Here is a 21,682-nt window from a genome sequence, read left to right as displayed (position 1 = left end):
CTAAAACATTCTTAGGAGGTAAGTACCCCCATTTTGCCGACAAGGAAACTGAAGCTCAGAGAAATAAACTAACTGCACAGTGGCAGACCTAAGGCTCCTCCCTAAGTTTAGGTGACCCTGAAAATCCTTGTTTTCCTTTACAAATACCTAAGTTAAATCAATGTGAATTTACATATTAGTAATTATTTGTCTGACGGTGGCAGAGGACCAGGCATGAGAGAGATAAGAAAAATGAATCTGATGAAGGGGAAAACAAATCAGAAACTTTTAAAACACATTGTTAAAATTTCTTGCAGAAGTATTGAGACACCTGGATTCAATTTAGAGCAATTTAATATGCACCTAGTTACAGGGTAGCATGGTGTGGTTGGGCAACCAGCTGGCTCACAAGACCAGGGAATGACTATACCACAGTGCGTGTCTATATAAGCACACACTCCCTGATCCAACAATCCCAGACTGAAACCAAGACAGACTGGGGAGGGGCTGTCGCACTATAAAAATGTTTTCCCTCTATAAGCTCGGTTCCTTTAAACGGCAGCTCTTCAAAATAGGATTCCACATATAAAATGCCTATTGACATTGCTGTAGGAAGACATTTACTCCAGCAACAAGAAGGAACAGTAATTTCCTCCCCATAGAAAGTTCTTCCTTGGTGTATCAGTGGTTCTCGATGCTCAACCCCAGCGCAAGAAGAGAGCCATGCACAGTAGACCCAGGGTGGAAACAACCCAATATCCATCATGAGGACAGTGAATAAACAAATTGGGTGTGTCTATACAATGGAATAGTAATAAACTACTGCTATGCACATGAATGAATCTCAAAAACATCATGCTGAGTGAAAGAACCCAGACACTAAGATATATATATATAATATATATAATATATATGTCCGTACTATAATTCCATTCATATGAAACTCTAGAAAAAGCAAAACTGATCTATACAGACAGAAAGCAGATTAGTGGGTGTCTACGACTGGAGGTGAAGATTGACTGGGAAGGGGCATGAGGGATGCTTTGGGGTGATGGAAATGTGGCTGTGTGTATACGTTTGTCAGAATTCATTGAAATGTACACTTAAAATGTATGCTTTTTACTGTATGTCAAATACACCTCAATGAAGTTGATTTTAAAACTATGATGTTCAGGATCCACCAGAGACCAATTATCAAAATCTCTGGATTGGGGCCTAGCCATCAGTATTACTTTAAATCTCTCCAGGTGGTAATTATTTGCAATCAGGGACTTGAGGTACAAGACCCTCCCTGTCCTCTAGGGGTGGGATTCAGTTAGAAGACACCTGTGCCATGCTTTGTCCCTTCCTGGAAGAGGAGAGAGGAGGGAGTGTCTGAGAGGGAGAATAGGGGCAGATGGGGGCCAATTTATCTACCCCCCCACCCCAGGAGGTCAGAGACTTCAGGCTTCGGATCTTATTTTCCTCCTTCTCTCCTCTTCCCCTTGGCTCCTTGGGCTGCACATGAAGTCCTCTGGCCTAAAAGGAGAAGGAGAAGGCTTAGGACTCTAGCTGAGGCTGGAGACCAAGTCCTCTCTCCCTCTCTCCACCCAGCCTCTCCAGCAGTACCAGGGAGTCTGTGTCCTCCCAGGCTCATGCTCAGGGCCGGTGCCGAGCACAGGCCCCCTGTAATAACTCCAAGAGTTTGGCCAGAAAGAGAGGGACAGGTCTCTGAGGATGTCCTTCGCAGGGTGGACAAGGGCCCTGGCCAGTCACCCACAGCCGGGACCCCAGTGCATCCAGCAGACGCTGCAGCCGGAACACGGCAATCCCCAAGGATGGGCCCTCTTCAAACTGGATCACAGACAGCTCCAGCCGGAAGCATCCTAGAGTCTCAGCAGGACACACCTGTAGGAACAGAGTGACTTGGTGTCTCTGGGCAAGGGTCTGAACCCAAATCCCCAACCCTGGGGTTTCTGAACCATGGCCTAGAATAAGCCCCTTCACCTCTTTGGCCCTCAGTTTCCTCATCTGTAAAAGAGAACTCTGAAGAATTCCTACCTTCAGGCCTGACACTAGCCTATACCCAGAAAATGACACTTCTTTCTTAAAACACTTGGAAGTGCTTGTTAGAACAAGATACATTACTGCTATCTATCAGAAATTGACAAATATGTCCAGGTGTGAATACTGCCCTTGTTAATGCGGGATCCTTGTGCAGTATACATTCTTCACATCCATATGCGGTGGCCCTATCTACCTCATAGGGTCAGTGTGAAGAGTAAATAAGTAAATAATCAACTCTTGGTTTAGGCTTGGGTCATGATCTCAGGGTCCTGGGATTGAGCTCTGCATTGGGCTCTCCACTCAGTGGGGAATCTGCTTGGGATTCTCTCTCTCCTTCTCCCTCTCCCCACTGCTCGTGTGTATGTGTTCTCTCTCTCTCTCAAATAAATAAATCTTAAAAAAAAAAAAATTGGTGTTGGAGACAGCAGTGAACAAACCGTATTTGTGAAGGCTGGGAGTTGGGGTCAGCAGCTGGACAGCCAGAACACCAGCCCCACTGCCTCCTGCCCCCAACATATGTTCTGAGCCTAGTGGATTCTCCCTAAACTTCCAAGGTCCAGTAAGGAGCTAATGAAATACTCACCGAGAGATCATCTGGGGTGTAGAGAGTGCCATCATTTTTGTTTCCCTATAATTTGGGGCAGGGAGAAGAATCAGATCTTGGAGGGGAGAGCCTGACCCTTCCTCAAACATGCCCTCCCACCCCCTCCCTGCCTGTCTGCTGTCTTTCCCCTCCCTCCTCCTCACCAGCATCTTCATTATGGCAACGAGGAAGTAGAAAGGCTCCTGAGGACAGAGGGGTGATCCTAGGCCTCCCAAGGGCCGTACCAGGAGGAGGATGGTCCAGAGAGGCCACACAGGCACCCTGCCCACCCCCCAGGCTTTCTCTGGTCCCAGCCCAGCGTCCTGGAAGCAACAAGTACAGAGAGACAGAGCAAGTTAGAAGACTGAAGTGTTCTGACCCCTTCCTGCCCAGCTCTACTCAACCCACAGATACTCAGGGAATGTTCTCCAAGAGCCCCAGCGGAAGATGGTCACCCTACAGTAGGGAGGGTCCAGGTCAGAGGGTTCCCTGACACCTTTCCCCCACCGCCCACAGGAAGATAAAAGTCTCAGCAAGGGCAGGAGGATCAGCCCAGAGAGATTGGAGGATTTGGGGAAGTCCCGTCCCACCCCCCTCCCCCAACAGGTTCGTAAGGCAGTACAGAATGCATGAGAGTATGTGAATCCTGTGGCCTGTCTTCTCATTGGAAAACACCCCTGCTAGGCTTTATCTGTGTTTGCAGGTGCATATTTGGGGGTCTTTGCTTTCCTTTCTACTTCTATTTCTGTATCAGGTATTTCCATATTTCAAATATCTTGGAATCTCCATGCTTCCCGGTACCTGTCCATCTTCTTTCTCTGAGGGCTGGCCTCTCTGCCTCCGAATCGCCGTCACTTGTGTTTTCTGGGTCCATCTGTAATTGACCCTGTGTCTATCTTCTTTCTCCTCTTCTTCATTGGCCCCTTCTTTGTCTTTCTCCTTCATGTGTGCCTGTCTCTCTTGTGCTGTGTATCGGTCTGTGTCCCCCCAGGTCAGCCTCTGGGTGCTCCCTCCCTCCACCTCTCCCCTCTCTCACCCTTTTGGAGCTGGACTCTGGGCTTGAGGATCCTCCCTCCTGCCACAGACCCGCCCACCAACCTCCACCCAGCCACACACCTCGGTCTCCATCTTCCAAACACAAGGTAAATCACCACCACCCTTTGAACCTTGGACCTCTGAGTCAGTGCTGCCAGAGAAACGAAGCAACCGTGGGCTCTCTGCGACTCTGAAAGAGAAGCCTTTTGCCTGGGAAGGGAGTATCCTGAGTGTGGGGGAGCAGAGGGCAACTCAATCCTGAGGTTCCTCAGATGGGATCGGGGGGATGCTGGGGATGGAGAATTCTGTGGGGGAGGAGCCTGGAGAGTAGGGTGATTTGCCAGAGGAAATGAAGAGATGATTTGAAGGACCCTGGAGAAACAGGGATTCTAGGGTAGGGACCCTGAAGGGGGGCAATATGAGGGGAGGGTCTCTAAGGAGTGGAGAATCGAGGGGAAACCAGTTGCTGGGAAGAGGAGGCTCTGAAGGGAAAGGAATTCTTAGGAAATGTAGATTTTGAAGGAGGGGGCTCTGAAAGCGAGAGAGATTTTGTGAAAGGGGATTCTAACGGGGCTGTTCTGGGAAAGGTGGATTGCGAGCAGAAGTAGATTCTGGGGCTCTTGAGTGGAGGAGGATTCAGGGAAAGAGGAAGTCTGGGTGAGGGCTCTGAGGAGGGGGATTCTGGGAGGAGAAGACTCTAAAAGGAAGGAAATCCTGGTGAAAGGTGGATTCTGGGCGAGGGGCGCTAAAAGGAAAGATTCTGGGAGAGGACTCTCGGAGGAGGTGGGTTCTGAATCCTGAATCTGGAAATCCTGACTGACTTCCTGCTGCGGATTCTGACGGAGGAGGATTTCGGGAGAAGGGTGTCTAGAGGGCAGGATGGAGTCTACAGGGAGGATGATGACCAGTGGTACGGGGTAAAAGGAGCCTCTTCAGAGGAGGGTGAGAATTGATCTTTGGGTGGAGGAAGATTATTAAAGAGCCGAAATGCAAACGAACCGGCGGTGACCAAGGAGGACCGAGAACGTGAAGAACAGCCCGCCCTTACCCTTCTTCCGCGATTGCACCCTCTGCACTTCAGGCCCCGCCCCTTCGATTCCCAGGTCCCGCCTCCTCCGGTTCTGGGACCCACCTTCCCGCCGCTCTTCCGAAGTCCCGCCCCCTGACTGCAATATGAGCCGTAAAGCGCTCTCCCGTCGCGACACAGCACCCAAAGCGCCTGCGCAGACCCTGAAAAGCGGCCGGGGTGGCCCCGCATGTTCCTTTTCCGGTTTCGGCGCCGCGCGGTGAGGAGCTCTTCGCTTCGCAGCCATGCCGTCCAAGGGCCCTCTGCAGTCCGTGCAGGTCTTCGGACGCAAGGTAGGCCGGGTGCCCGATTGGAGGGGCGGAGGGAGGCCGGGGTCTTCAGGGGCCTATGGGCAGGTTCTGGGGTCGACCTTGGATCCGGGGGCCGAAGCTCACGTGGCTCCGCTGTTTCTTCTCGCTTTCCGCAGAAGACGGCCACGGCCGTGGCGCACTGCAAACGGGGCAACGGCCTCATCAAGGTGAATGGGCGGCCACTGGAGATGATCGAGCCTCGCACGCTGCAATATAAGGTGCTGGCATTGAGGGTGGGCGTTTGGGTTGAGTGGAGGGTTCTAGAGAGAGAGAGTTAAGTAAATGGGTTCCTGGAATTCATTGGTCTTGGAAGCTGAGGGATCTGGGATCAACAATGGGTTGTTTAGAAGCTGAGTTGGGGACAGAAAAAGGGGTATTTGGAGATGGAGCTGGGTTTTCGGGGGTTCAGATATTGTGATAAGAGCGGACAGAGTGAAAACGTGCAGATTAAAAGGGTGCTTTCAAAACGGGGACATTTGGAAACCCACTTATTTGGGGACTGAAGGATAAGGGGAGCTTGTGCGGCTTGGTTTCTTGTAAGTTAATGGGGGACGTGTGTCGTGTTTACAGTCTAAAGTCTCTTTTGCATCTTAGAGTATACACTCTCTGAGGACAGAAATTAGTTGGTTTCTTAAACACATTGTGTCTAAAAGTAGAGTTTGGACATTGTAGGTGCTTAATAATTAAATATTGGAAGAACAGGAACAGAATTTGGGTTTGTCGTGCTTTGCTGTGAAAGGGGTTCCTCCCCTGCCAGTTTTGGCCTCAGTTTCTTGAGCTCAGAATGGAAACAGCAGGGTTTGTTTTTTGCCTCTTTTACCTGTGTTGTTATTTGAGGCAAGTAATTCCATTTTCCTTCCTTGGGTTCATTTATAAGAGGATAATTTTCTATCTCGAGGGACTGTTTTGAGGATAGATTAGTTTGTCGGTGTAAGCTTCTTAGTGTGTATGAGAACGCATTTGTTCTTTAAAGCGCGTTGCTCTTACTTTATTACTTTTTATTTTTTTTAATTTTAGCGTACTCGAAATGCAACGTTAGTTTCTGGTGTGCAAGGTATTAATAAAAGTCTGTCACTTCTAACTGTGAAAAACAACATTTGTGTTGCAGGTTTAGTTAGAATTTAATATGACAGTGTCTGGGATCCCTTTGCATTGCAGACATCGAGCACTGTGGTTTACTCTTACTAATTGTCATTTATACAAAGGTTTTGTTTGTGTAGTTTATGTTGAGTGCTGGGGACACAGCAGTGATCCGGGTATCCCCAGGCCCTGCCTTCATAGAGCTCCTAGTCCAGTGGAGAAGGCAGACTGGACTCAGTACCAGACCCTGCTGCAACATAGTCCGGGCTGGGATGGGGGAGCCCAGAGAAGGCTTCTGCCTGGGTGGGAGGATCAGGACAGGCTTGGGGGAGGTGGAGGTGAATGTGGGGATCTGTGAGCTGAGACCTAAAGTAGGTAAAACAAAAGCATCCAGGCTCACTCAGCTGCCCGGGTTGTGACCTAAAATCCTGTCATGTCCCCTGTTCCTCCAGCTACTGGAACCTGTTCTGCTTCTGGGCAAGGAGCGATTTGCCGGGGTGGACATCCGAGTCCGAGTGAAGGGTGGTGGTCACGTGGCCCAGATTTATGGTGAGTCCCAGGAACTGGGCACGTGGGGGTGGGGAGGTGACTCTTGAGAGCAAGGCCCTATTCTTGGGCCTTCACAAAGCTGACAACACTCTCTCGTGCATGTATTTCCCTCACAGCAATCCGCCAGTCCATCTCCAAAGCCCTGGTGGCCTATTACCAGAAATGTGAGTGAGAATGGCTCCTTCCCGATGGGTGGGTGGCAAGTGGAGGACCAGCCCCCCGTCTTTAGCCTGAGAGACTAGGAGGGCGCTTCCATGGCTATCTCAGTCTTCACTATTTTTTCATTCCCAGACGTGGATGAGGCTTCCAAGAAGGAGATCAAAGACATCCTCATCCAATACGACCGGACCCTACTGGTAGCTGATCCCCGGCGCTGCGAATCCAAAAAGTTTGGCGGTCCTGGTGCCCGTGCTCGCTACCAGAAATCCTACCGATAAGCCTATCGTGAGGATGAGGGTTCATCTTTATAATAAACAATTGTCACGGGACTTACGGTTTCAGAGATTGTGCTTTGGTCGTTTGTGGTGGGTCTTGGACTAAAACAAATGCAAAAAACACCCCAGCCCAATGCCAGTCTGGATCGCAAGCCTTTCCAGAAGACACCGCTCCAGGGTCAGTGTGGATGGGTGGGAGAGGCAGTCTCCCTGCACCTCCAGGAGAGTCCAGTGTGTGGGCACGGTGGAGGCCAAGTGGGCCATTGCTCCTGTGAGGTGTCCTTGTGAGCTTGTCTTTTTTTCAGTCCCTTTGCTGCTGTTGTGATGGCGTGTCAAGGAGGAGCGGTAGAAACGAGTACGATCAGTAAACTTGAACACAAAGGCAGGAGGAACCTCCTGGGTGCATTCTGAAGTCAACCGTTAAGGGCCGTGCCTGGATTGGAAAGGAATTTTTCCTAGTGCCAACCTGTAGGGAGACAGGCTTGGGATGTGGGGGGGGGGGGGGCGGATTTCCCCGACTGGTTCATCTTTCAGGATGTCAGTACTCCCTCCTGGGAAAAGGTCCCGGTTGCACTCATTGTGGTGACTGTCCTTACAGGGCTCAGAACGTGTGTCTGAGGACTTGTTCATCATAGTAAGAGCCAGCACGTAGTGGGCTCTCAGTTGCTACTCCGGGCTACATGGGACATTTCCCTTGTCGAAGAAAGCTCTGTGGGACAGCACTGATGTATGTGTATTAGGGAAGTAAAGTGTTGCTTGTGGATTCAGTTACCTTTGGTCCTCTCCCCTAGCCCCCCCACCCTTTGCGTTTTCGCAGGAAGCCAGTGAGCTTCATTGAGTGGAAAGGGCATCTCCGCCCACATTAGCCTTGCAGCTACCTGGATACGTCAGCCATCCGTCCCCGGGTGGGGGCCCACGCTGCTCCCCCTGCTGCCCGGGGTACTGGCAGGAACGTTGGAAGGCAGTTTGACATTGATGGAGGAGGGAAAGCTTTACAAGTTTTATATATATATATAAAAGAAGGGACTTGAAATCTATCAGTTGCCCTTTTTGTATCTGCCCCACTCAAGACATCAGCCCCATGTGGCTGCCATACTGGGCTGCACCGAGGAGAGAACATTTCCATTGGGAGGAACATTCTGCAGGACCACATGGATACACAGGGAGTATACGTGGATAGTGCTTCTTACAGATGGACAGTGGGGTTGATTGGCACCAATTAGGTGCCCAGCTAAGCACTGTCCCTGTGAGGTTGGTGGCAGGCAGGTGTCTAGATGTTAGGTAAGGAAATTAGCCTAGTGGCCACATAATGGCAGCTCACCTAGTTCTGCACTGGAGATGTAGTTAATGGGTTAAGGGTCTGGCTGGCATTAACATAAATGTCCCAAAGAAGGTAGCAGGGCACCACCCTCCCACTTTGAGCCCAGTCGAACTGTGACTCTAAGGAAGGCTGGGCAAACTTAACAGTGGGCAGACTAGTGGACCAGCAAGGAAGGTATTTCTGAGGAGGTGTCAGCTGGGGCTGTGAAGGAGAGCTAGGAGTCTGGCAGGTGGGAGTAATGGAGTCCAGGGGCAGGGTTCAGGAGGGGCCTGAAGCAAGCCTGGTGTCCATGGTTCTCCAGGGTTTGGAGACCCCCTTCTGAGGCTCCTGGCTCCCTGCCAGAGGCACAGCTGGGATGCATCTTGCATCTGGAAAGGCGGAGGGGGCTCGCCTCTCCTTCCCCACTTGAGGCTTTGGAGTAGACAGCCCCTTTCTCCCTCCCAGCCGCCTCCTCAAATACCGGGAATTCCGGCGCCACTGGGAGCCCAGGCCAGGCTGAGAACTTTCCTTCAGCTGGGAATGTGCAGCTGGGGGTGGAGGAGGGGAGGGCCAACCTCAGTCCTGACCTCCGGGAGGCTGCAGTGGAGCGGGCCCAGGCTGAGGAGTCCAGCTCAGCCCCAGCCCTGCTATATAGCACAGTAACCATCCAATAAATAACTAAATAGAAGCCAGCAGCTAACATTTATTGAGCCAGGCCTTGTTTGGCTACCTCACTCAGCTAAGAATCACCCAGGGCCCGGCCCTTGAGGCACTAGGTTAGAAGCCTTATTCCAGAGGGAAGTGGTTCTGGAACTGTGCCCGGCACAGGATAAACACTTAACAGTACGGACCCCAGCTAGGCTGTGTGGATCTGAGTTCCAACTCTGCCCCTTCCTAGCTGTGACTGGGCAAATCCCTTACTCTGTCCTGTTTGCTCATCTCTAAAGCGAGGATCAGAAACCATCCTCACGTGCCTTTTAGGGACATTTGAGAGGATTCAAAGTGAATGAGTTCACATAAAGTGACTAACTGCTGTGCAGTTAGTACTCAATAAATGTCCACTTAGCCGATTGTTAAAACTTCAGATTCCCAGGCTCCCGCCCTGGAAGTTCTGATTCCATAGGTTGGAATTAGATCCTGGATCCTGGGGGATCTGTTAGTTGAACAGTGTCCTGGTGAGTCAGAGGCTCAAATACATTTGGGAAATGAGGCTGTGCTCACTGAATTTTTACAATGATCTTACAGGGCAAGTACTCTTGTACAGTTTTTCAGCTGGCACAGTTGAGAAAACCCAGACTCAGAGGGAGGTCATACGCCAACTAGAAAAGTCAGGATTTGAACTCAACTATGATGTGGTGCCTCAGGGAATTCCAGGAAAAATTAAATAAGACAATGTGCTAAGTACAAGAGGTTTAGCATTGAATGAAGCTAGTATTACCAAAGAAACTGCTTAAATTATGCTGCCCGCCCAGCATGCCACTGCTGGGAGGGGCAGAATGATTCTAACATAAAAGCCTTTGTCTCTGACCTGAATTTCTTTCTTGGGGGCGGGGGCACGCTGAGGCACTGGAGAGGTCCCAAACTAGAGCGAGAGGGTAGAAAGATCTGATGTGTGTAGGCGGGCACAAGAATTGGGACATTAATGTGTTGGGGAGTGAGAAATCAGATGTGGAACAGACTTTGCAGAATCCCAAACCCAATTGATTCTGGTGTTAGTGTGGAACAATCTCAGAAATTCTGTAGTACCAGGACCCAGAAGAATCTGATTAAGGAGGGATGGATGGAGAGATCAAAATGGTTGGATGGATGGATGGTAGAGAACGTTGGGTGGTTGTGCTGATGGATTAGATGGTTGAGTGAATGAGATGTACGAATGGGTAAAAGGGGAAATATGGAGGAACATGGATGAATGGAGAGGGTTAGTTGGACAAAATGGACAGGTGGGATAATGGAGGAATGGACTGATGGAAGAATGGGTAGGATGATGAATGGATGAATAGGGTAGAGTTGACTAAATCACGGCATATGGATTGGAAGATGGGATAGGTAGCCAGGCAGGAGATGGACACACAGCCAATGGCTAGACCTAGAGATGGCTGAACAGATGAGATGCTAGGACGCATGAGCTGGATAAATTGCTAAGGGAATGGACTTCTAAGTCTGCCTGGAACCAAGCTGCTTAACTTGGCTTTCCTGGATGGCATCGAGTAGTTCATAAACTCCCTGAAAGCAAACACCAAATTGTAATGGGTGGTTGTCGGTAATTCTCAAGTTTGAGATTCCTCCCGTTTTCAGAACCACTGATTCATGTTGTCCGACCTTCACATTCATTGTCTTGTCATCCCCCCACTGCCTCCAGAATGGGAAAAGATACATAACTTTGTAATATTAACAAAATATTAATGACATCCCCTTCCCCATCCCTGCTGAGTTAATCAAGGTAAATAAAAAGGACCATTCGCCAAAGCAGCTCCCAGGAGTTGGAAAGCTGCAGCAATTTCTACACCTGTGTTCAGTGTCTGGACTTCTGGGTGAAGTTCTGAGGGTCTGTGGCATCTGGCTGAAGTCCTTGCTTTTCAAGAAGCCTGGTCTCCTGGCTCACATGTGGAAAGGGGCATCAGGAGCTCCCTGGGCCCTGCGAAGGCCCACAGATTCCTGGGCGGGGGCCAAGAGAGCAGGGTGGTTCAACCTGACCTGGGCCTTGGCTGGCCGAAGCCGCCCGCCACCCCCGACCTGGATGTTGACCGTGGTGGCGTAGCTGAGCCTCCGGGCTGGGGGGGGTGGGGGCTGGGGCTGGGGTGGGGGTGAAGGGGCCCGTGATGCGGGGGCAGAGGAGGACCAGGGACCCCGGGAGGCCAATGGAGCTTCTCCCCCAGGCCCTTGCCGCCGAGCCAGGCTCTGGCTGATGTACGAGGCTGCCAGGTATCTTGAGAGGGCAGCTGCGTTGGGGCCCAGGAGTTGCCGGGTTGGAGGAGGGGGACTGTGGGGTGGGGTCAACTCTGAAGACTCTGACCTGGCAACAAGAGAGGCCAAGTGGCATCCTGGTTTGGACAAAACCACGGTGGTCTGACCCGGGGTGGATAAGAGGCCCTGACTGTCCTGAGAGCTTCTCTGCTCAGGCCAAAGTGTTGCAGCCGGACCACGGATGTCGGGGAGGCTCTTCTGCTCCAACAAAGGTGTAAGTTTTTGGACCTGAAGGTCTGTGAAGCTTTGTTCCTGAAGCAAAGGTGCAGCAGAAGGACCCTGGATGTCTGGGAGGCCTCCCTGCTTGGGCAAAGGTGGGAGGGCCTGGACTTGGGTGTCCGGGAGGCCTGGTTGCTGGGGCAAAGGTGTGGCAGCTGGAACATTCGGGTTCTGGGGCAAAGACAGTGGGGTGTTGGCTGGGATCCGACGGTCTAGGCAGCTTCCGTGTGCCGGCAAGGGTGAGGTGCCCAGAAGCTGAATGTCTGAGGGGTCTTGGGGCAAAGACACTGGGCTGTTGGCTGGGATCTGATGGTCTGGGGGGCCTTCCCAGGCAGGCAGAGGTGAAGCACCCGGAACCGGAACGTCCGGGAGGTCATGTTGCAAGGGCAGTGCCGTGCTGCCTGGGGTCGGATGGTCCAGGCTGCTTCCGTGAGGATGCTCCGCGTTGACGGCTTGGTCGCAAACACCAGCTGGGAACGGAGCATCCCTGGAAGCTCCTTGCTTAGCTAACAGGGTACTGGTCGGGCTCTGGCTACGTAGGGGGCCTTCTTGCTTGGGCACAGTGGCGGTGGCTAAGACCGTGACATCAGAACAGCGTCCCTGCCTGGGCAGAGCTGGGCTGGTTGGAGCCTGGGCGTCCACATGGCCTCTCTGCTCAGGCAAAGGAGCGGTAGCTGGAAGTTGGATTTCCAGGTGGCCTTCCGGATCAGGCAAAGCTGCAGTGGGCGCCTGCACATCTGGGGGGTCTTCCTGCCGGGGCAAGGCTGTGGTGGCTGCAGCCACACTCTCTATATTCCAGGGGCTTCCTTGCTCGGGCCCAGGGGTAGCGGCGGGGTCAGGCGAAGTTGAAACATGGAGACCCCGGCCATCCAGGCCGCCTCCCTGCTTGGACAGCGGTGTGGCGGCTTGAGCCCGGGCGGCAGGACCCAGGGTGACAGACTCCTGGGCACAGGTCAGCGGGAAGGCCAGCTCACATACCAGCACATGTCCGAAGGCAGGCAGGGGCCCTGTGTGCACAGAAAGAACGGAGTCAGGACGGAGGTCTCCGTCTGCGCCGTCTCTGCCGACCACACACGCGGACCTCACCTGGCTCAGCTTGCTCTTGGGGCAGGCGGGGGGACAGCTGAGGCTGCGCCAGGGCGCGGGGCCGGCGGCGGGGGGCGTTGGCCGACGCCCGGGTCTCGGCCCGCTGCATCTGCTGGATCCGCTCGCTGTAGAGCCGCGCTAACTCTCGCACGCGGGAAGCTGCCCTCTCGGAACTCGGGGCTCCTGCCTTCCCGCTCCCGCTGCCTCCGCCCAGATCCGAGTCTTCCAGGATCAGCAGCGGCTCTGGGAACCCCGGCCGGGCCAGCTGCCCTTGCTCCAGGGCCTGCCAGGCGCTCCGGATCTCTGAACAAGAGCGGAATTCCAGCCCATCCGGGAATCCCTGATCTCGGGGGACATCCTGGGGCTGGAAATCTGGGAACGGTTCCCCTTCTTCAGCCTCCTCCTGCCCTGCCCTGCCGCCGGAGGAGGGTTCTCCCAGTTTTGCCGAGCTGCTTCCGGGGGCCAGTTCTCTCCTGGTGGCTAGAGCCTCATCGGGCCCCCGCAGAGGTCCCTGGAGCCATGAGTCACAGGGAAGGGCGGGGGCACCGGCGAGACTAGGAATGTCCGGGACACTAGGTATGGCTGGAAGGCAAGGCATTTCAAAAACACTGGAAATGTCAGAGAGACTGGGAAGGCGGGGAATCTTGGGAATTTCAGACAGGCCGGGAATTTCAGGGAGGCTGGGTGCGTCTGGACTTCTGCTAAGGCCGGGAACGTCGCGAGTTTCAGCCGCGCTGGAACTTTCGAGTCCTTCCAGGACATGGAGTGGGGAAGGCCCCCGTTCGTCCATCTCTAGCTCCTCCTCCTCCTCCTCTTCTGAAGAGTCCCGGCCGGGCAGGGCTTGGAATGTGAGGGTTTCACTGTCGCCCGGCACCTGGGAGTCTCCAGGGAATGTGGGAATGTCGTGGGGGGATGGCTGCAGTGGGCACTGGGCAAGAGGCCAAAGATGTCAGGGCGGGCCAGCCCTCCTGAGCCCCCGGAGCTGTGCCCGCCCCAGCCGACAGCCCCAAGCACACCATGATGTGATGCCCAGCTCACCCCTGGATCCCGGAGGCCTCTTTGGTTCAACAGTTCCAGGATCTCTTCAGTGATGGAGGTCCCGGAGGGTTCCAGCGTGGGGGGTCCAGGGTCCTCCAGGTCCTCAGGGGGTCCGGAAGCTGGCACTGGTGGCTGAGGCTCTAAGGGGGGGTAGAGCTCCCCCTCACTGCCAGCATGCTGTGAGCAAGGAGAGAGGATGGAGGGCAGGAGTCGAGGGCTCCATCCCTTTCTCCCAGACCCAGGAGTCCGGGTCCCCAGGCCCTGTCCTAGAGTGTTTCTTACCTTGAGTCTAGGCTTAGCTGGGGATGGAGAGATGAGAAAGAGAAAAGAGTGAGATGTGGGAACAAGGTCATTCCTGACAGCTGATGAGCTGCCCGTCACCCCGCCCCCATGCACACGGGACATCCCCTGGGAAGAGACAGACAAACAGACAGACAGACGGGGCTGGACCCGGCTGGGCTACGGCGGTCACTTACCGTTCTGTGGAAATGTAACATACGGGTCCTTCACTGGCTCTGGAGAGAGGACACAGTGATGTCAAGGGCCCAGCTCCCACCGCGTTCTCTAGTCAACTTTTAGGTGGAGGATACTCACCGGACTGTCTGCGGCCACGGCGGGTAGCAGAGGGTCCTGGAGATGGGGCTGTGGGAGAGGGAGATTAGAAGCCCATGAGGGGCCCAGCTCCAGGCTCCCGAAGGAGAAGGCTGGGGGGACAGTTCCTGGGGGAGAAACCGGGGCAGGGTGCGGGGAGAAGCTCAGGGTTCCATCTTTACCTGTGTTCCTTCGTCCAGGGGTGAAACTTCTAGCATCCCGAGGATGGGGAGACCCAAGCGGGGGTGTCAGGGGCTCTGGGATAGGCTTACTTTTAGGAGCACCTACGGGGAGACATTTGGAACCCGATAATCTACTTTTCCTTGGGAGTAATCCTCTACTTCCACATCCTCCCAACCCAAGGCCCCAACTCACAGTGCAGGCTGTTTTCAAGGAGAACTTGTTTGGCCTGAAAGAGACAAGGATGAGGGTTGCATGGCAGGGGGGACCTGAGCACCCTGGTCACAGTCCCATTAATGGGTGCTGTACGCGAGGCACGTCACGTGACTGATGATTATTAGTAATCCCCCCAAGTCCATGGGGTTGGTGCTGATTCCTCCAGGTGAGGAAACGGAGACCAGAGAGGTTGCCCTACTTGCCCGAAGTCACAGAGCAGGGACATGGTGAAGCTGGGCTTCAAACCCAGGCAGCCTAACTCTGCAATTTATTGATCACGGTCTAAGAGGGTCCCCCTGTCCTCAGGGTCTTGGGGGGCTATGGGGGGGTGGTCCTCCAGCGCGCTCAAGGCCAACGGATATGGCAGGAGCCATACCTTGGCAGGGATGGAGGCGGGGTGGTTCTCAAAGAAGAGGCGCTGGAGACAGTGAATCCATAGCCTCTTCTCTTCTTGGTTCTTGGCCTGGGGGTGGGACAGGGGTGGAGTCGGGAGCTGGGTGTAAGGTCTAGAGGCTGAGGGGAGCCCTGACCACCCAGCCCCACCTTGCACCCACCTGCAGCAGGTGCCTGTGTTTGGGAATGGTCAGATCGGACACCTTGAACCCTAGAGGGTCTCGAGGACTCTCACTCACGCTCAGGTTGCAGCACTGAATAAGGGGGCCGGGGGGGGGGGGACAGAAAGGGGCAGCAAGCTCAGAGCCCTTAGACTCAGCAGTGTGCCCCTTGCACGTATCTGGGCTTAGGAACCCTCTAGAAAGACGTGCCCCGTGAGATTGCGTGGTGGGTCCCCTTTCCCCCTGTTGAGCCTCCCCACCAGGCCTGGCTCTGCTCCCCCTCACCAGCCCCTCGCCTTCATCTGGATCAAGAAGATGTGCTCCCCTCATGAAGATGCCTGCCTGGTGGGCAAATCCAGGCCCCCCCGCCCCAGGCCCTCACCTGCATCCTGCTGGCCTCACCCCTCATTAAACCTCATGCCCTATCCTTGGACTCAAGAAAACGTGGCCCTTTTGAGCTGGGTGGTCCCTCCTTTGCAGACCCCGTCCCCGGGCCTCCCTGTAGGTACACGGGTATAGGTAAACACGAGAAAGCTTGCGGGGGACACTATGGCCTCGCCCCCAACCCTGAACTCACGAAGATGTGTCCCTTGTAGGTGTACTCCGGTCCCCGGCGCTTGGCCACGAGCAGCATCCGTGAGAATAGAAAGAGCAGCCGCTCGCCCCCTCGAAGTCGGGGGCCGCCCCCTCCGCCACCTCGGAACGCGCCCTCTAGCACCAGCTCCCCGAAAGCACTGAGCTCCGGGCCAGTCCAGCCGCCCAGCCGCCGCTGTACTTCCTGCCGGAACCCCGCCAGGTGCGAAAGGCACCGAAGTGCACACACACCAAGACAGGAAGTGCACACACACCAAGACGGGGGCGTCAGCCACAGGGCTGTGCTGTCCCAGCCCGCCCTCGGAGGCTGATCGCCCCCACCGGAGGCCCTCCTGCCCCCTGCCCCCATCCAGCAGCCCCAGCTCCCGTCCCCAGGCTCACCTGGAGGCGCGCGGCGTGCTCCTGCTTGCGTTTCATGTCGTTGATGTACCAGGCGACTGCGGTCATGGACACAATGGCCTCTTCCACCATCTCGCGGCCCCCGGCGCCCGGGCCCTCCGCCCAGTGCTTGCCTAGCTCCTGCCAGGCAGCCACCAGGCACCCAGGGAGGGGATAGAAACGAGAGTAAGAATGATAATGACAGGAGACAGAGAGAAAAAAAAGGTAGGGGCAGAAGTGGCGACCCAGAGCAGAGAGACACACAGGCAGAGACAGAAAGTGGGGTCAGCTAGGACCAGTCCCTATTGGCCGCAAGCCCCTGCCCCAACTGCTGTCCCTGCTTCTAGGGACTTGTCCTAGGTCCACCCCCAGACATCCCACCAGGTGGCCGACGGACAGGACCTTGCCCTCCCCGAGCAGTCCCCCAGGGCCACAGCCCACCTGCAGCAGCAGATGGTACTTGAGGATCCGCTGAACGGGTTTCAGCAGGAAGCTCTGCAGGGGCAGTGAGTGGCGGAGCTGGGCCTGGCGCTCCTGCAACCACAGGGCTGCGGGCGGGGACAGCGACAGCTCCCGGAGCAGGGCTAGGGAGCTGGGGGCACAGCACAGGTCAGGGGGGCTGGTGGCCCCGCGCGGGTGGGGCTGGGAGGGGGCGGGGAGTGGCGGGGCGGGCGGTCAAGGGCAGCTTAGGGCGAGGTCAGTTACTGTCACGGTCTGGCAGGGGTTGGAGCTGGATGGGTCGAGGTGGAGGGAGGCTGGCTGGCACAGCAACTCTGGGCAAGGCCTGGGGCCCAGCAGGGGCTCCTCACCCCTCACCTCGGGTAGTTCATGCAGTACAACGTGTAGATGTCAAAATCCTCACTCTGCGGGTGACACGGGAGTCAGGGAGACCCGAGGTCCCACCTCCCTGGGGGGGCCCCCTTCCGGCCTAGCCCAGGCCTGCTCCCCATCCCGCCAGACCCAGGCCCCCTCCCAGACTGAGCGCCCTCGCCCCGACTCACCCTCTGCACGAAGCACTCGGCAATGCCCCCCGCGCTGCGGCTGCCCTCCAGGTCCTCCAGGAGCTCGCTGTGAGGGAGAGAGAGTGGTGAGGGACTGCCCTCCCCGTGGGAGGACTCCAGCCCCGTGGGAGGACTCCAGGAGATCTGGGGCCTTGGTGGCAGCCAGGATCTCTCAAGGGGCCACCACATCCAGAGGGAGTCTTCTGACTGTGACCTAGGAGGTCACAACCTGCTCAGACTTTGTCCATGGACAGCGTCCTATTCCTTAGCTCAAAATCAGCTGGGGTGGGGGGGGCAGTGTCTTGTGATATGACCCAGGGAGAGGGGTGTCATGACTCTCAGAGCTGTGAAGATCTTAAGATCCTATTGCGATCCTGAGATCTTGTCATGCTTTCTCCCATCTCCTGCAATAACATGAAGATCTCATGAAGACACTCGGAGGGGTCATGATCCTTGGACCCCAGCATCCTCCTCCCTGGGTCCCACTGGCCAACCATCTGGTTTATCTGGAACTGAGGGAGTCCCCAGGCCGAGGTGGTCACACAAATGCTCACACTGGCATGATCTTCGGGCCCCGTAAGAGCCCTGGATTCATCATGACCCCAGACCTGACACAGTGCTGAGACCCATCCCAGTATTTAGACCTCATCTGGGTCCTCAGGCTCCCATCCATCTCACCGTCCACCACTCTGGTTCCTCACTCCCCATCACGATCCCTGCCCCATGTCACCGCACCCCAGGTACCAGCCTGGACAGGGCACTACGGAGCTCCAAGGTTTGGGTTAGGATATAGCCCACCGCCCCTGACCCTACCGACTGGTGCCCCTGCCCATCCTTCCCGCCTCTGACCTGCTGAACTCGTAGATGTCCTCGATGTTGGCAAACAGTACGCCCACCTGCTCCGCGCTCAGCCCTAGGACCCCACCATCCAGCAGAGGGCCCAGGTAGTCCTGTGGGGATGACTGGGGTTATGGGGCTGGAGGGCTGGCCCGGGTTCCCACTGTGCTCAGGTGCTGGCCTGCCTCACCTCCACGATGCTGCGAAGGTCCCGGACATAGGCCCGCTCTGTCTCCACGATCTCTCGCGCCACTCGCTCCAGCCTCGAGGGTTTGGCTGAACCCGGGGTCCCCACGGGTGACAGATGCAGGCGGATGGGGGGCCCTGGAAGGGGCTCTGGCCTGGACGCTGAGCAGACTGGGGTGGGCCCTGGAGCCGGGTCCCCTCAGAGCCCACCGTGCTCAGGGATGTGGAGCTCCCAGAACCTCGGGGGGAGGCCATGGCAGGGGCTGCGGGGGCTGCTGGGGGCGTGGAGCAGGAGATCAGGGGGTCTCCCCAACTGAGTGAGTGCTCTCGGCCCTACACTCACCCACACCAGGTCACTATCTTTCCCCCGGGCTCCCGTCTCCTCTCCCCACTGCGCTGCCCCGGTCCTGTCCAGTCCTCTCCCATCAGGGTCTGCTCTGGGCTCTGGCCTCCACTCTTCTAATCCACCTCCATGTATCAGCCTGGGAGATCTTTATTAATTTGCCCATTTGACCCCATCACTCCAAGTACAACCCCTTCATGTCCTCAGGATAAAGTCCAAACTCCTCAGATCCACAGGGCCCTATGCAACGTGGCCATCGAGTCCTTTCCATTCTGCTCTCTTCCCACAGCCACACCACTTCTCACACTCCGGACTCCAGTCCTATTCGACTGCTTTCAGTTACTTAAGAAAAACCAGCCCCTCTCACCTCTGCACACACACTTCCCCCCGTGTGGAATACTCTTCCTTGCTTTCCCCAACTCATTCCTCCTCATCTTTGAATTGTTTAGGTGTCCCCTCTTGCACCAAGCTGTTGGCTGCGCAACCGGACTAGACTCCCACAGTGAGGGGATGGGGCTTTCTCCACCCCCCACCCCAACCCTGTCCCAGCCCTGACCATTCTACCCTGGGTTTCCCCCTCTGGACTGTCAGCATCCGGGGACGGTTCCATCTGCCCCAGCTGACCTGGAACTCAGTGTAGGCAGGGCTGGGGCTGTCTCGGTCACCCCGTGTTGCTAGCACCGCCCAGCACCCAGGCTACACAGTGCCTCAACCGAAGGAACCAATGCCCAGCGGACCCCACCCTCCCCTGCACGCTCACCTGTCTGCGTCTCACACACAGCTGCACAGTCACACACTTCACCTGTGGGGCCACGGCCAAGGCTAGGGCTGGGTTTGGACAGGCTCGGTCCACGGGCTCCCTCGGGCATGGCTGAGTGGCTCAGCGGCTGCTTCAGAAAGATCCCCGTCTCGGATATCAGGAGCCCATCGGCCTCCCCCGCCGCCCACACTCACAGATTAGGCCAGAGAATTAGGAGCGCGGTCTAAACCCAGGAGGGACCCCCTGAGAGTAACTAATGGGGCAGACGGAGGCACAGTGACAGAAACAGGGGCACAAGGGGAAATAACACGGAGAAAAAGATGGAAAGGTTGAGACAAAGAAGAGTGAAGCTGGGAGTCTGGTCTGTCTGGGGCCGGAGGCTCAGGGATCCTGGGAACGTTTGGGCTCTGGCTGGAGCCGAGGGCGAGGGGCAGGGCTGGGAAAAGCCGTGGGCGGGAGGCCGCGGGGTCCCAGGGGAGGGCGGAGGAGGCTGGGGGACCGGATGCCAGGGTCCTGCAGACGGCTCCCTCCCCCCGCCCAGGGCTGCGAGTTGGGGCGCTGGCCCTGAGCCCTCGACGCCCCTCCCCCCCCTCCAGCCAGTCCCTCCGCGATCCGCTTACTGTCCCCACCGCCGCGGCCCGGGTCCCCAGTGCCTTCCCACACCCCTCCAGACCCAAACTCCCGCCGGCGCCTCCGCTCGCCCCCCGCCGGCACGCCCCCTCATTGTTCAGCGGCTGCGGCGCCGCCCCCTCCCCCCAGCCCGTCGGGGCCCCTCGCCTCCCCCCTCACCTCCCAGGGAGTCTCCAGCCCTGAACCGAGGCTGCTCGATTCTTATTCGACCCTAGCACGGTCCCCGGGGAGGCGCACAGCCGGACTCCTGGGTCTCTGCAAGTCAGGGGCGTGAACTTCGGGTTCTCAGGCTCCGGGAATCAGAATCCGGGGTCTCTCGGAGAATGGGATGCAGCGGTCCGAATTTCTTGGTCCTCTAAATGAGGGATGCTGGGAGTCCCGACTCCTGGGTCTCAGATGGGGCGCTGGGGACCCAAACTCCTGAGTCTTCTAGATAGGGCCGTGGGGCGACTGGATTCCTGAGTTCCCCTAACTCTTGGAGCAGAGATTAAACCATCTCCAGGCGGGAGCGCAGGGGAGTCCCAAATTCCTGGGTCCCCTTGAAGTAGTGGGCGTTTTAGCCCCAAACAGAACTGGCTGGGGCGCTAGGAGTCCGTATGCCGAGTTCGGATATCTGGGCTCGGATATCTGGGAACCCTTGGAGGTAAATCACCGGTCTGGGATCCCAAGTTCTTTAAGCCGGGGTGCAGGAAGCTCGGCCTCCAGGATCGCTCGGCCTCCCGGCTCCTCCAGGAGGGGGCGCTGGGCACCTGGATATCTGCGTTCCTTTAGCCTGAGCTTTGGGGTCTCTCAGGGCGCGGTGCAGAGACTCGCGACTCCGGAGTCCACGACTTTGGACCCCTCAGGCTCTGGGATGAGTATCACGGGGCTCTGACGGCGGCGGCGCCACATCTGTGGCGGGAGAGTCCGGTCCCAGCTGTGAGGGCGGGGGGCGGTCGCCTGGGGCTTCCCCTCCCCCCAGCCGCCCGGGCTCATATCCTGTTCCCGCCCGCGGGGGGGAGGGGCTGCCTTCCGGCCAGGCAGCCGGTAAAGGGTTAAGACCCCTCCCCCCGTATTCTGAATATTCATGAGAAGGCGAGCCCCGGGCAGGCTACGCCCCCACATTCCAAACGCCTCTCAGACTTTTCCCTTTTACAGCAAGGGCCTTCGGGGCGTGAGAATCCGGAACTGGCAGCGCACTTTCTCCCATTGGTCAGCCAAAACACTCTTATTTGCATATGCAGCAAAAGGCGGAGCTGTCCAGCGAGGTCACGTGGCCAAGAACGACTGAAGGACCTCGCGACGCGAGGGTGCGGCCGGAGCTCCAGTGGCGCAATCGGTTAGCGCGCGGTACTTATACGACAGTGCGAGCGGAGCGATGCCGAGGTTGTGAGTTCGATCCTCACCTGGAGCATCTTTTTCCTCTTGGTCTCTTTTTATAAATTTATACATCTTAGAAATCAACCAAAACATCTACATCATCACTTAGAGGAATGAACGTTTCGATCTTCGGAGTTTTCGGTCTGGAACTCCTGGAACTCTGACGACCTCCCTGCAGAGTGTTCTGTATTGTGGGGAGGTGCCGTTTCCATCCGGGCCGCCAGAGGGTAGTGTCGCCTCTTAAATGCCCGAGCATTTAATTGGTTCTGCAAATCTCAGTTTAAGACTTCTGTAGATGTGTCGGGTCCTCTGCAAACGGTATGGCACTGCCTCTTTCTCCATCTTTTCTGTGTTGGATTTTTT

At 56.2% G+C, this 21,682-nt stretch overlaps 3 protein-coding genes and 1 non-coding gene across 10 annotated transcripts; 2 read left to right on the top strand and 2 right to left on the bottom strand.

The window, feature by feature from the left end:
- Positions 1-315: 315 nt before the first annotated feature.
- On the bottom strand, positions 316-4,747 carry LOC118537517 (uncharacterized). 7 transcript variants are annotated; one of them, XM_036094983.2, is made up of 7 exons: positions 4,643-4,743; positions 3,725-3,794; positions 3,410-3,585; positions 2,773-2,931; positions 2,609-2,653; positions 1,735-1,866; positions 316-1,497 (listed from the first exon to the last, which is right to left on the bottom strand). In XM_036094983.2, exons 3-7 carry the CDS (start codon positions 3,551-3,553, stop codon positions 1,291-1,293), a joined length of 687 nt encoding a protein of 228 aa, XP_035950876.1. In that variant the 5' UTR covers positions 3,554-3,585; positions 3,725-3,794; positions 4,643-4,743; the 3' UTR covers positions 316-1,290. The 7 variants fall into 7 exon arrangements, with proteins under 7 accessions (XP_035950876.1, XP_035950871.1, XP_035950873.1 ...); XM_036094978.2 differs by having other exon boundaries at positions 3,725-3,869; positions 4,692-4,731; XM_036094980.2 differs by having other exon boundaries at positions 3,725-3,853; positions 4,692-4,731.
- A 98-nt stretch (positions 4,748-4,845) lies between these two features.
- RPS16 (ribosomal protein S16) lies at positions 4,846-7,149 on the top strand. Its single transcript, XM_036094985.2, has 5 exons — positions 4,846-5,002; positions 5,137-5,238; positions 6,553-6,649; positions 6,766-6,813; positions 6,941-7,149. Exons 1-5 carry the CDS (start codon positions 4,955-4,957, stop codon positions 7,084-7,086), a joined length of 441 nt encoding a protein of 146 aa, XP_035950878.1. The 5' UTR covers positions 4,846-4,954; the 3' UTR covers positions 7,087-7,149.
- Positions 7,150-9,066: 1,917 nt separating this feature from the next.
- On the bottom strand, positions 9,067-20,927 carry PLEKHG2 (pleckstrin homology and RhoGEF domain containing G2). Its single transcript, XM_078063821.1, is given in 20 exon segments — positions 9,067-12,573; positions 12,653-13,580; positions 13,691-13,867; positions 13,973-13,989; positions 14,167-14,205; positions 14,285-14,332; positions 14,464-14,565; positions 14,657-14,690; positions 15,054-15,140; positions 15,232-15,324; positions 15,809-16,009; positions 16,207-16,344; positions 16,645-16,795; positions 17,020-17,066; positions 17,205-17,271; positions 18,054-18,154; positions 18,232-18,428; positions 18,431-18,499; positions 19,331-19,457; positions 20,120-20,927. Coding segments are annotated over 19 exon segments (4,197 nt in total). The 5' UTR covers positions 19,440-19,457; positions 20,120-20,927; the 3' UTR covers positions 9,067-10,981.
- Positions 20,928-21,260: 333 nt separating this feature from the next.
- On the top strand, positions 21,261-21,353 carry TRNAI-UAU (transfer RNA isoleucine (anticodon UAU)). Its single transcript is given in 2 exon segments — positions 21,261-21,298; positions 21,318-21,353. It is a non-coding gene; the product is annotated as a tRNA-Ile (tRNA).
- The last annotated feature ends 329 nt before the right edge of the window (positions 21,354-21,682 follow it).

This window comes from Halichoerus grypus, chromosome 15 (genome assembly GCF_964656455.1).
Source record: "Halichoerus grypus chromosome 15, mHalGry1.hap1.1, whole genome shotgun sequence".
NCBI classification, from domain to species: Eukaryota; Metazoa; Chordata; class Mammalia; order Carnivora; family Phocidae; genus Halichoerus; species Halichoerus grypus.
Note: the sequence above shows the minus strand (reverse complement) of the source record. Positions and strands in the feature narration are given on the sequence as shown.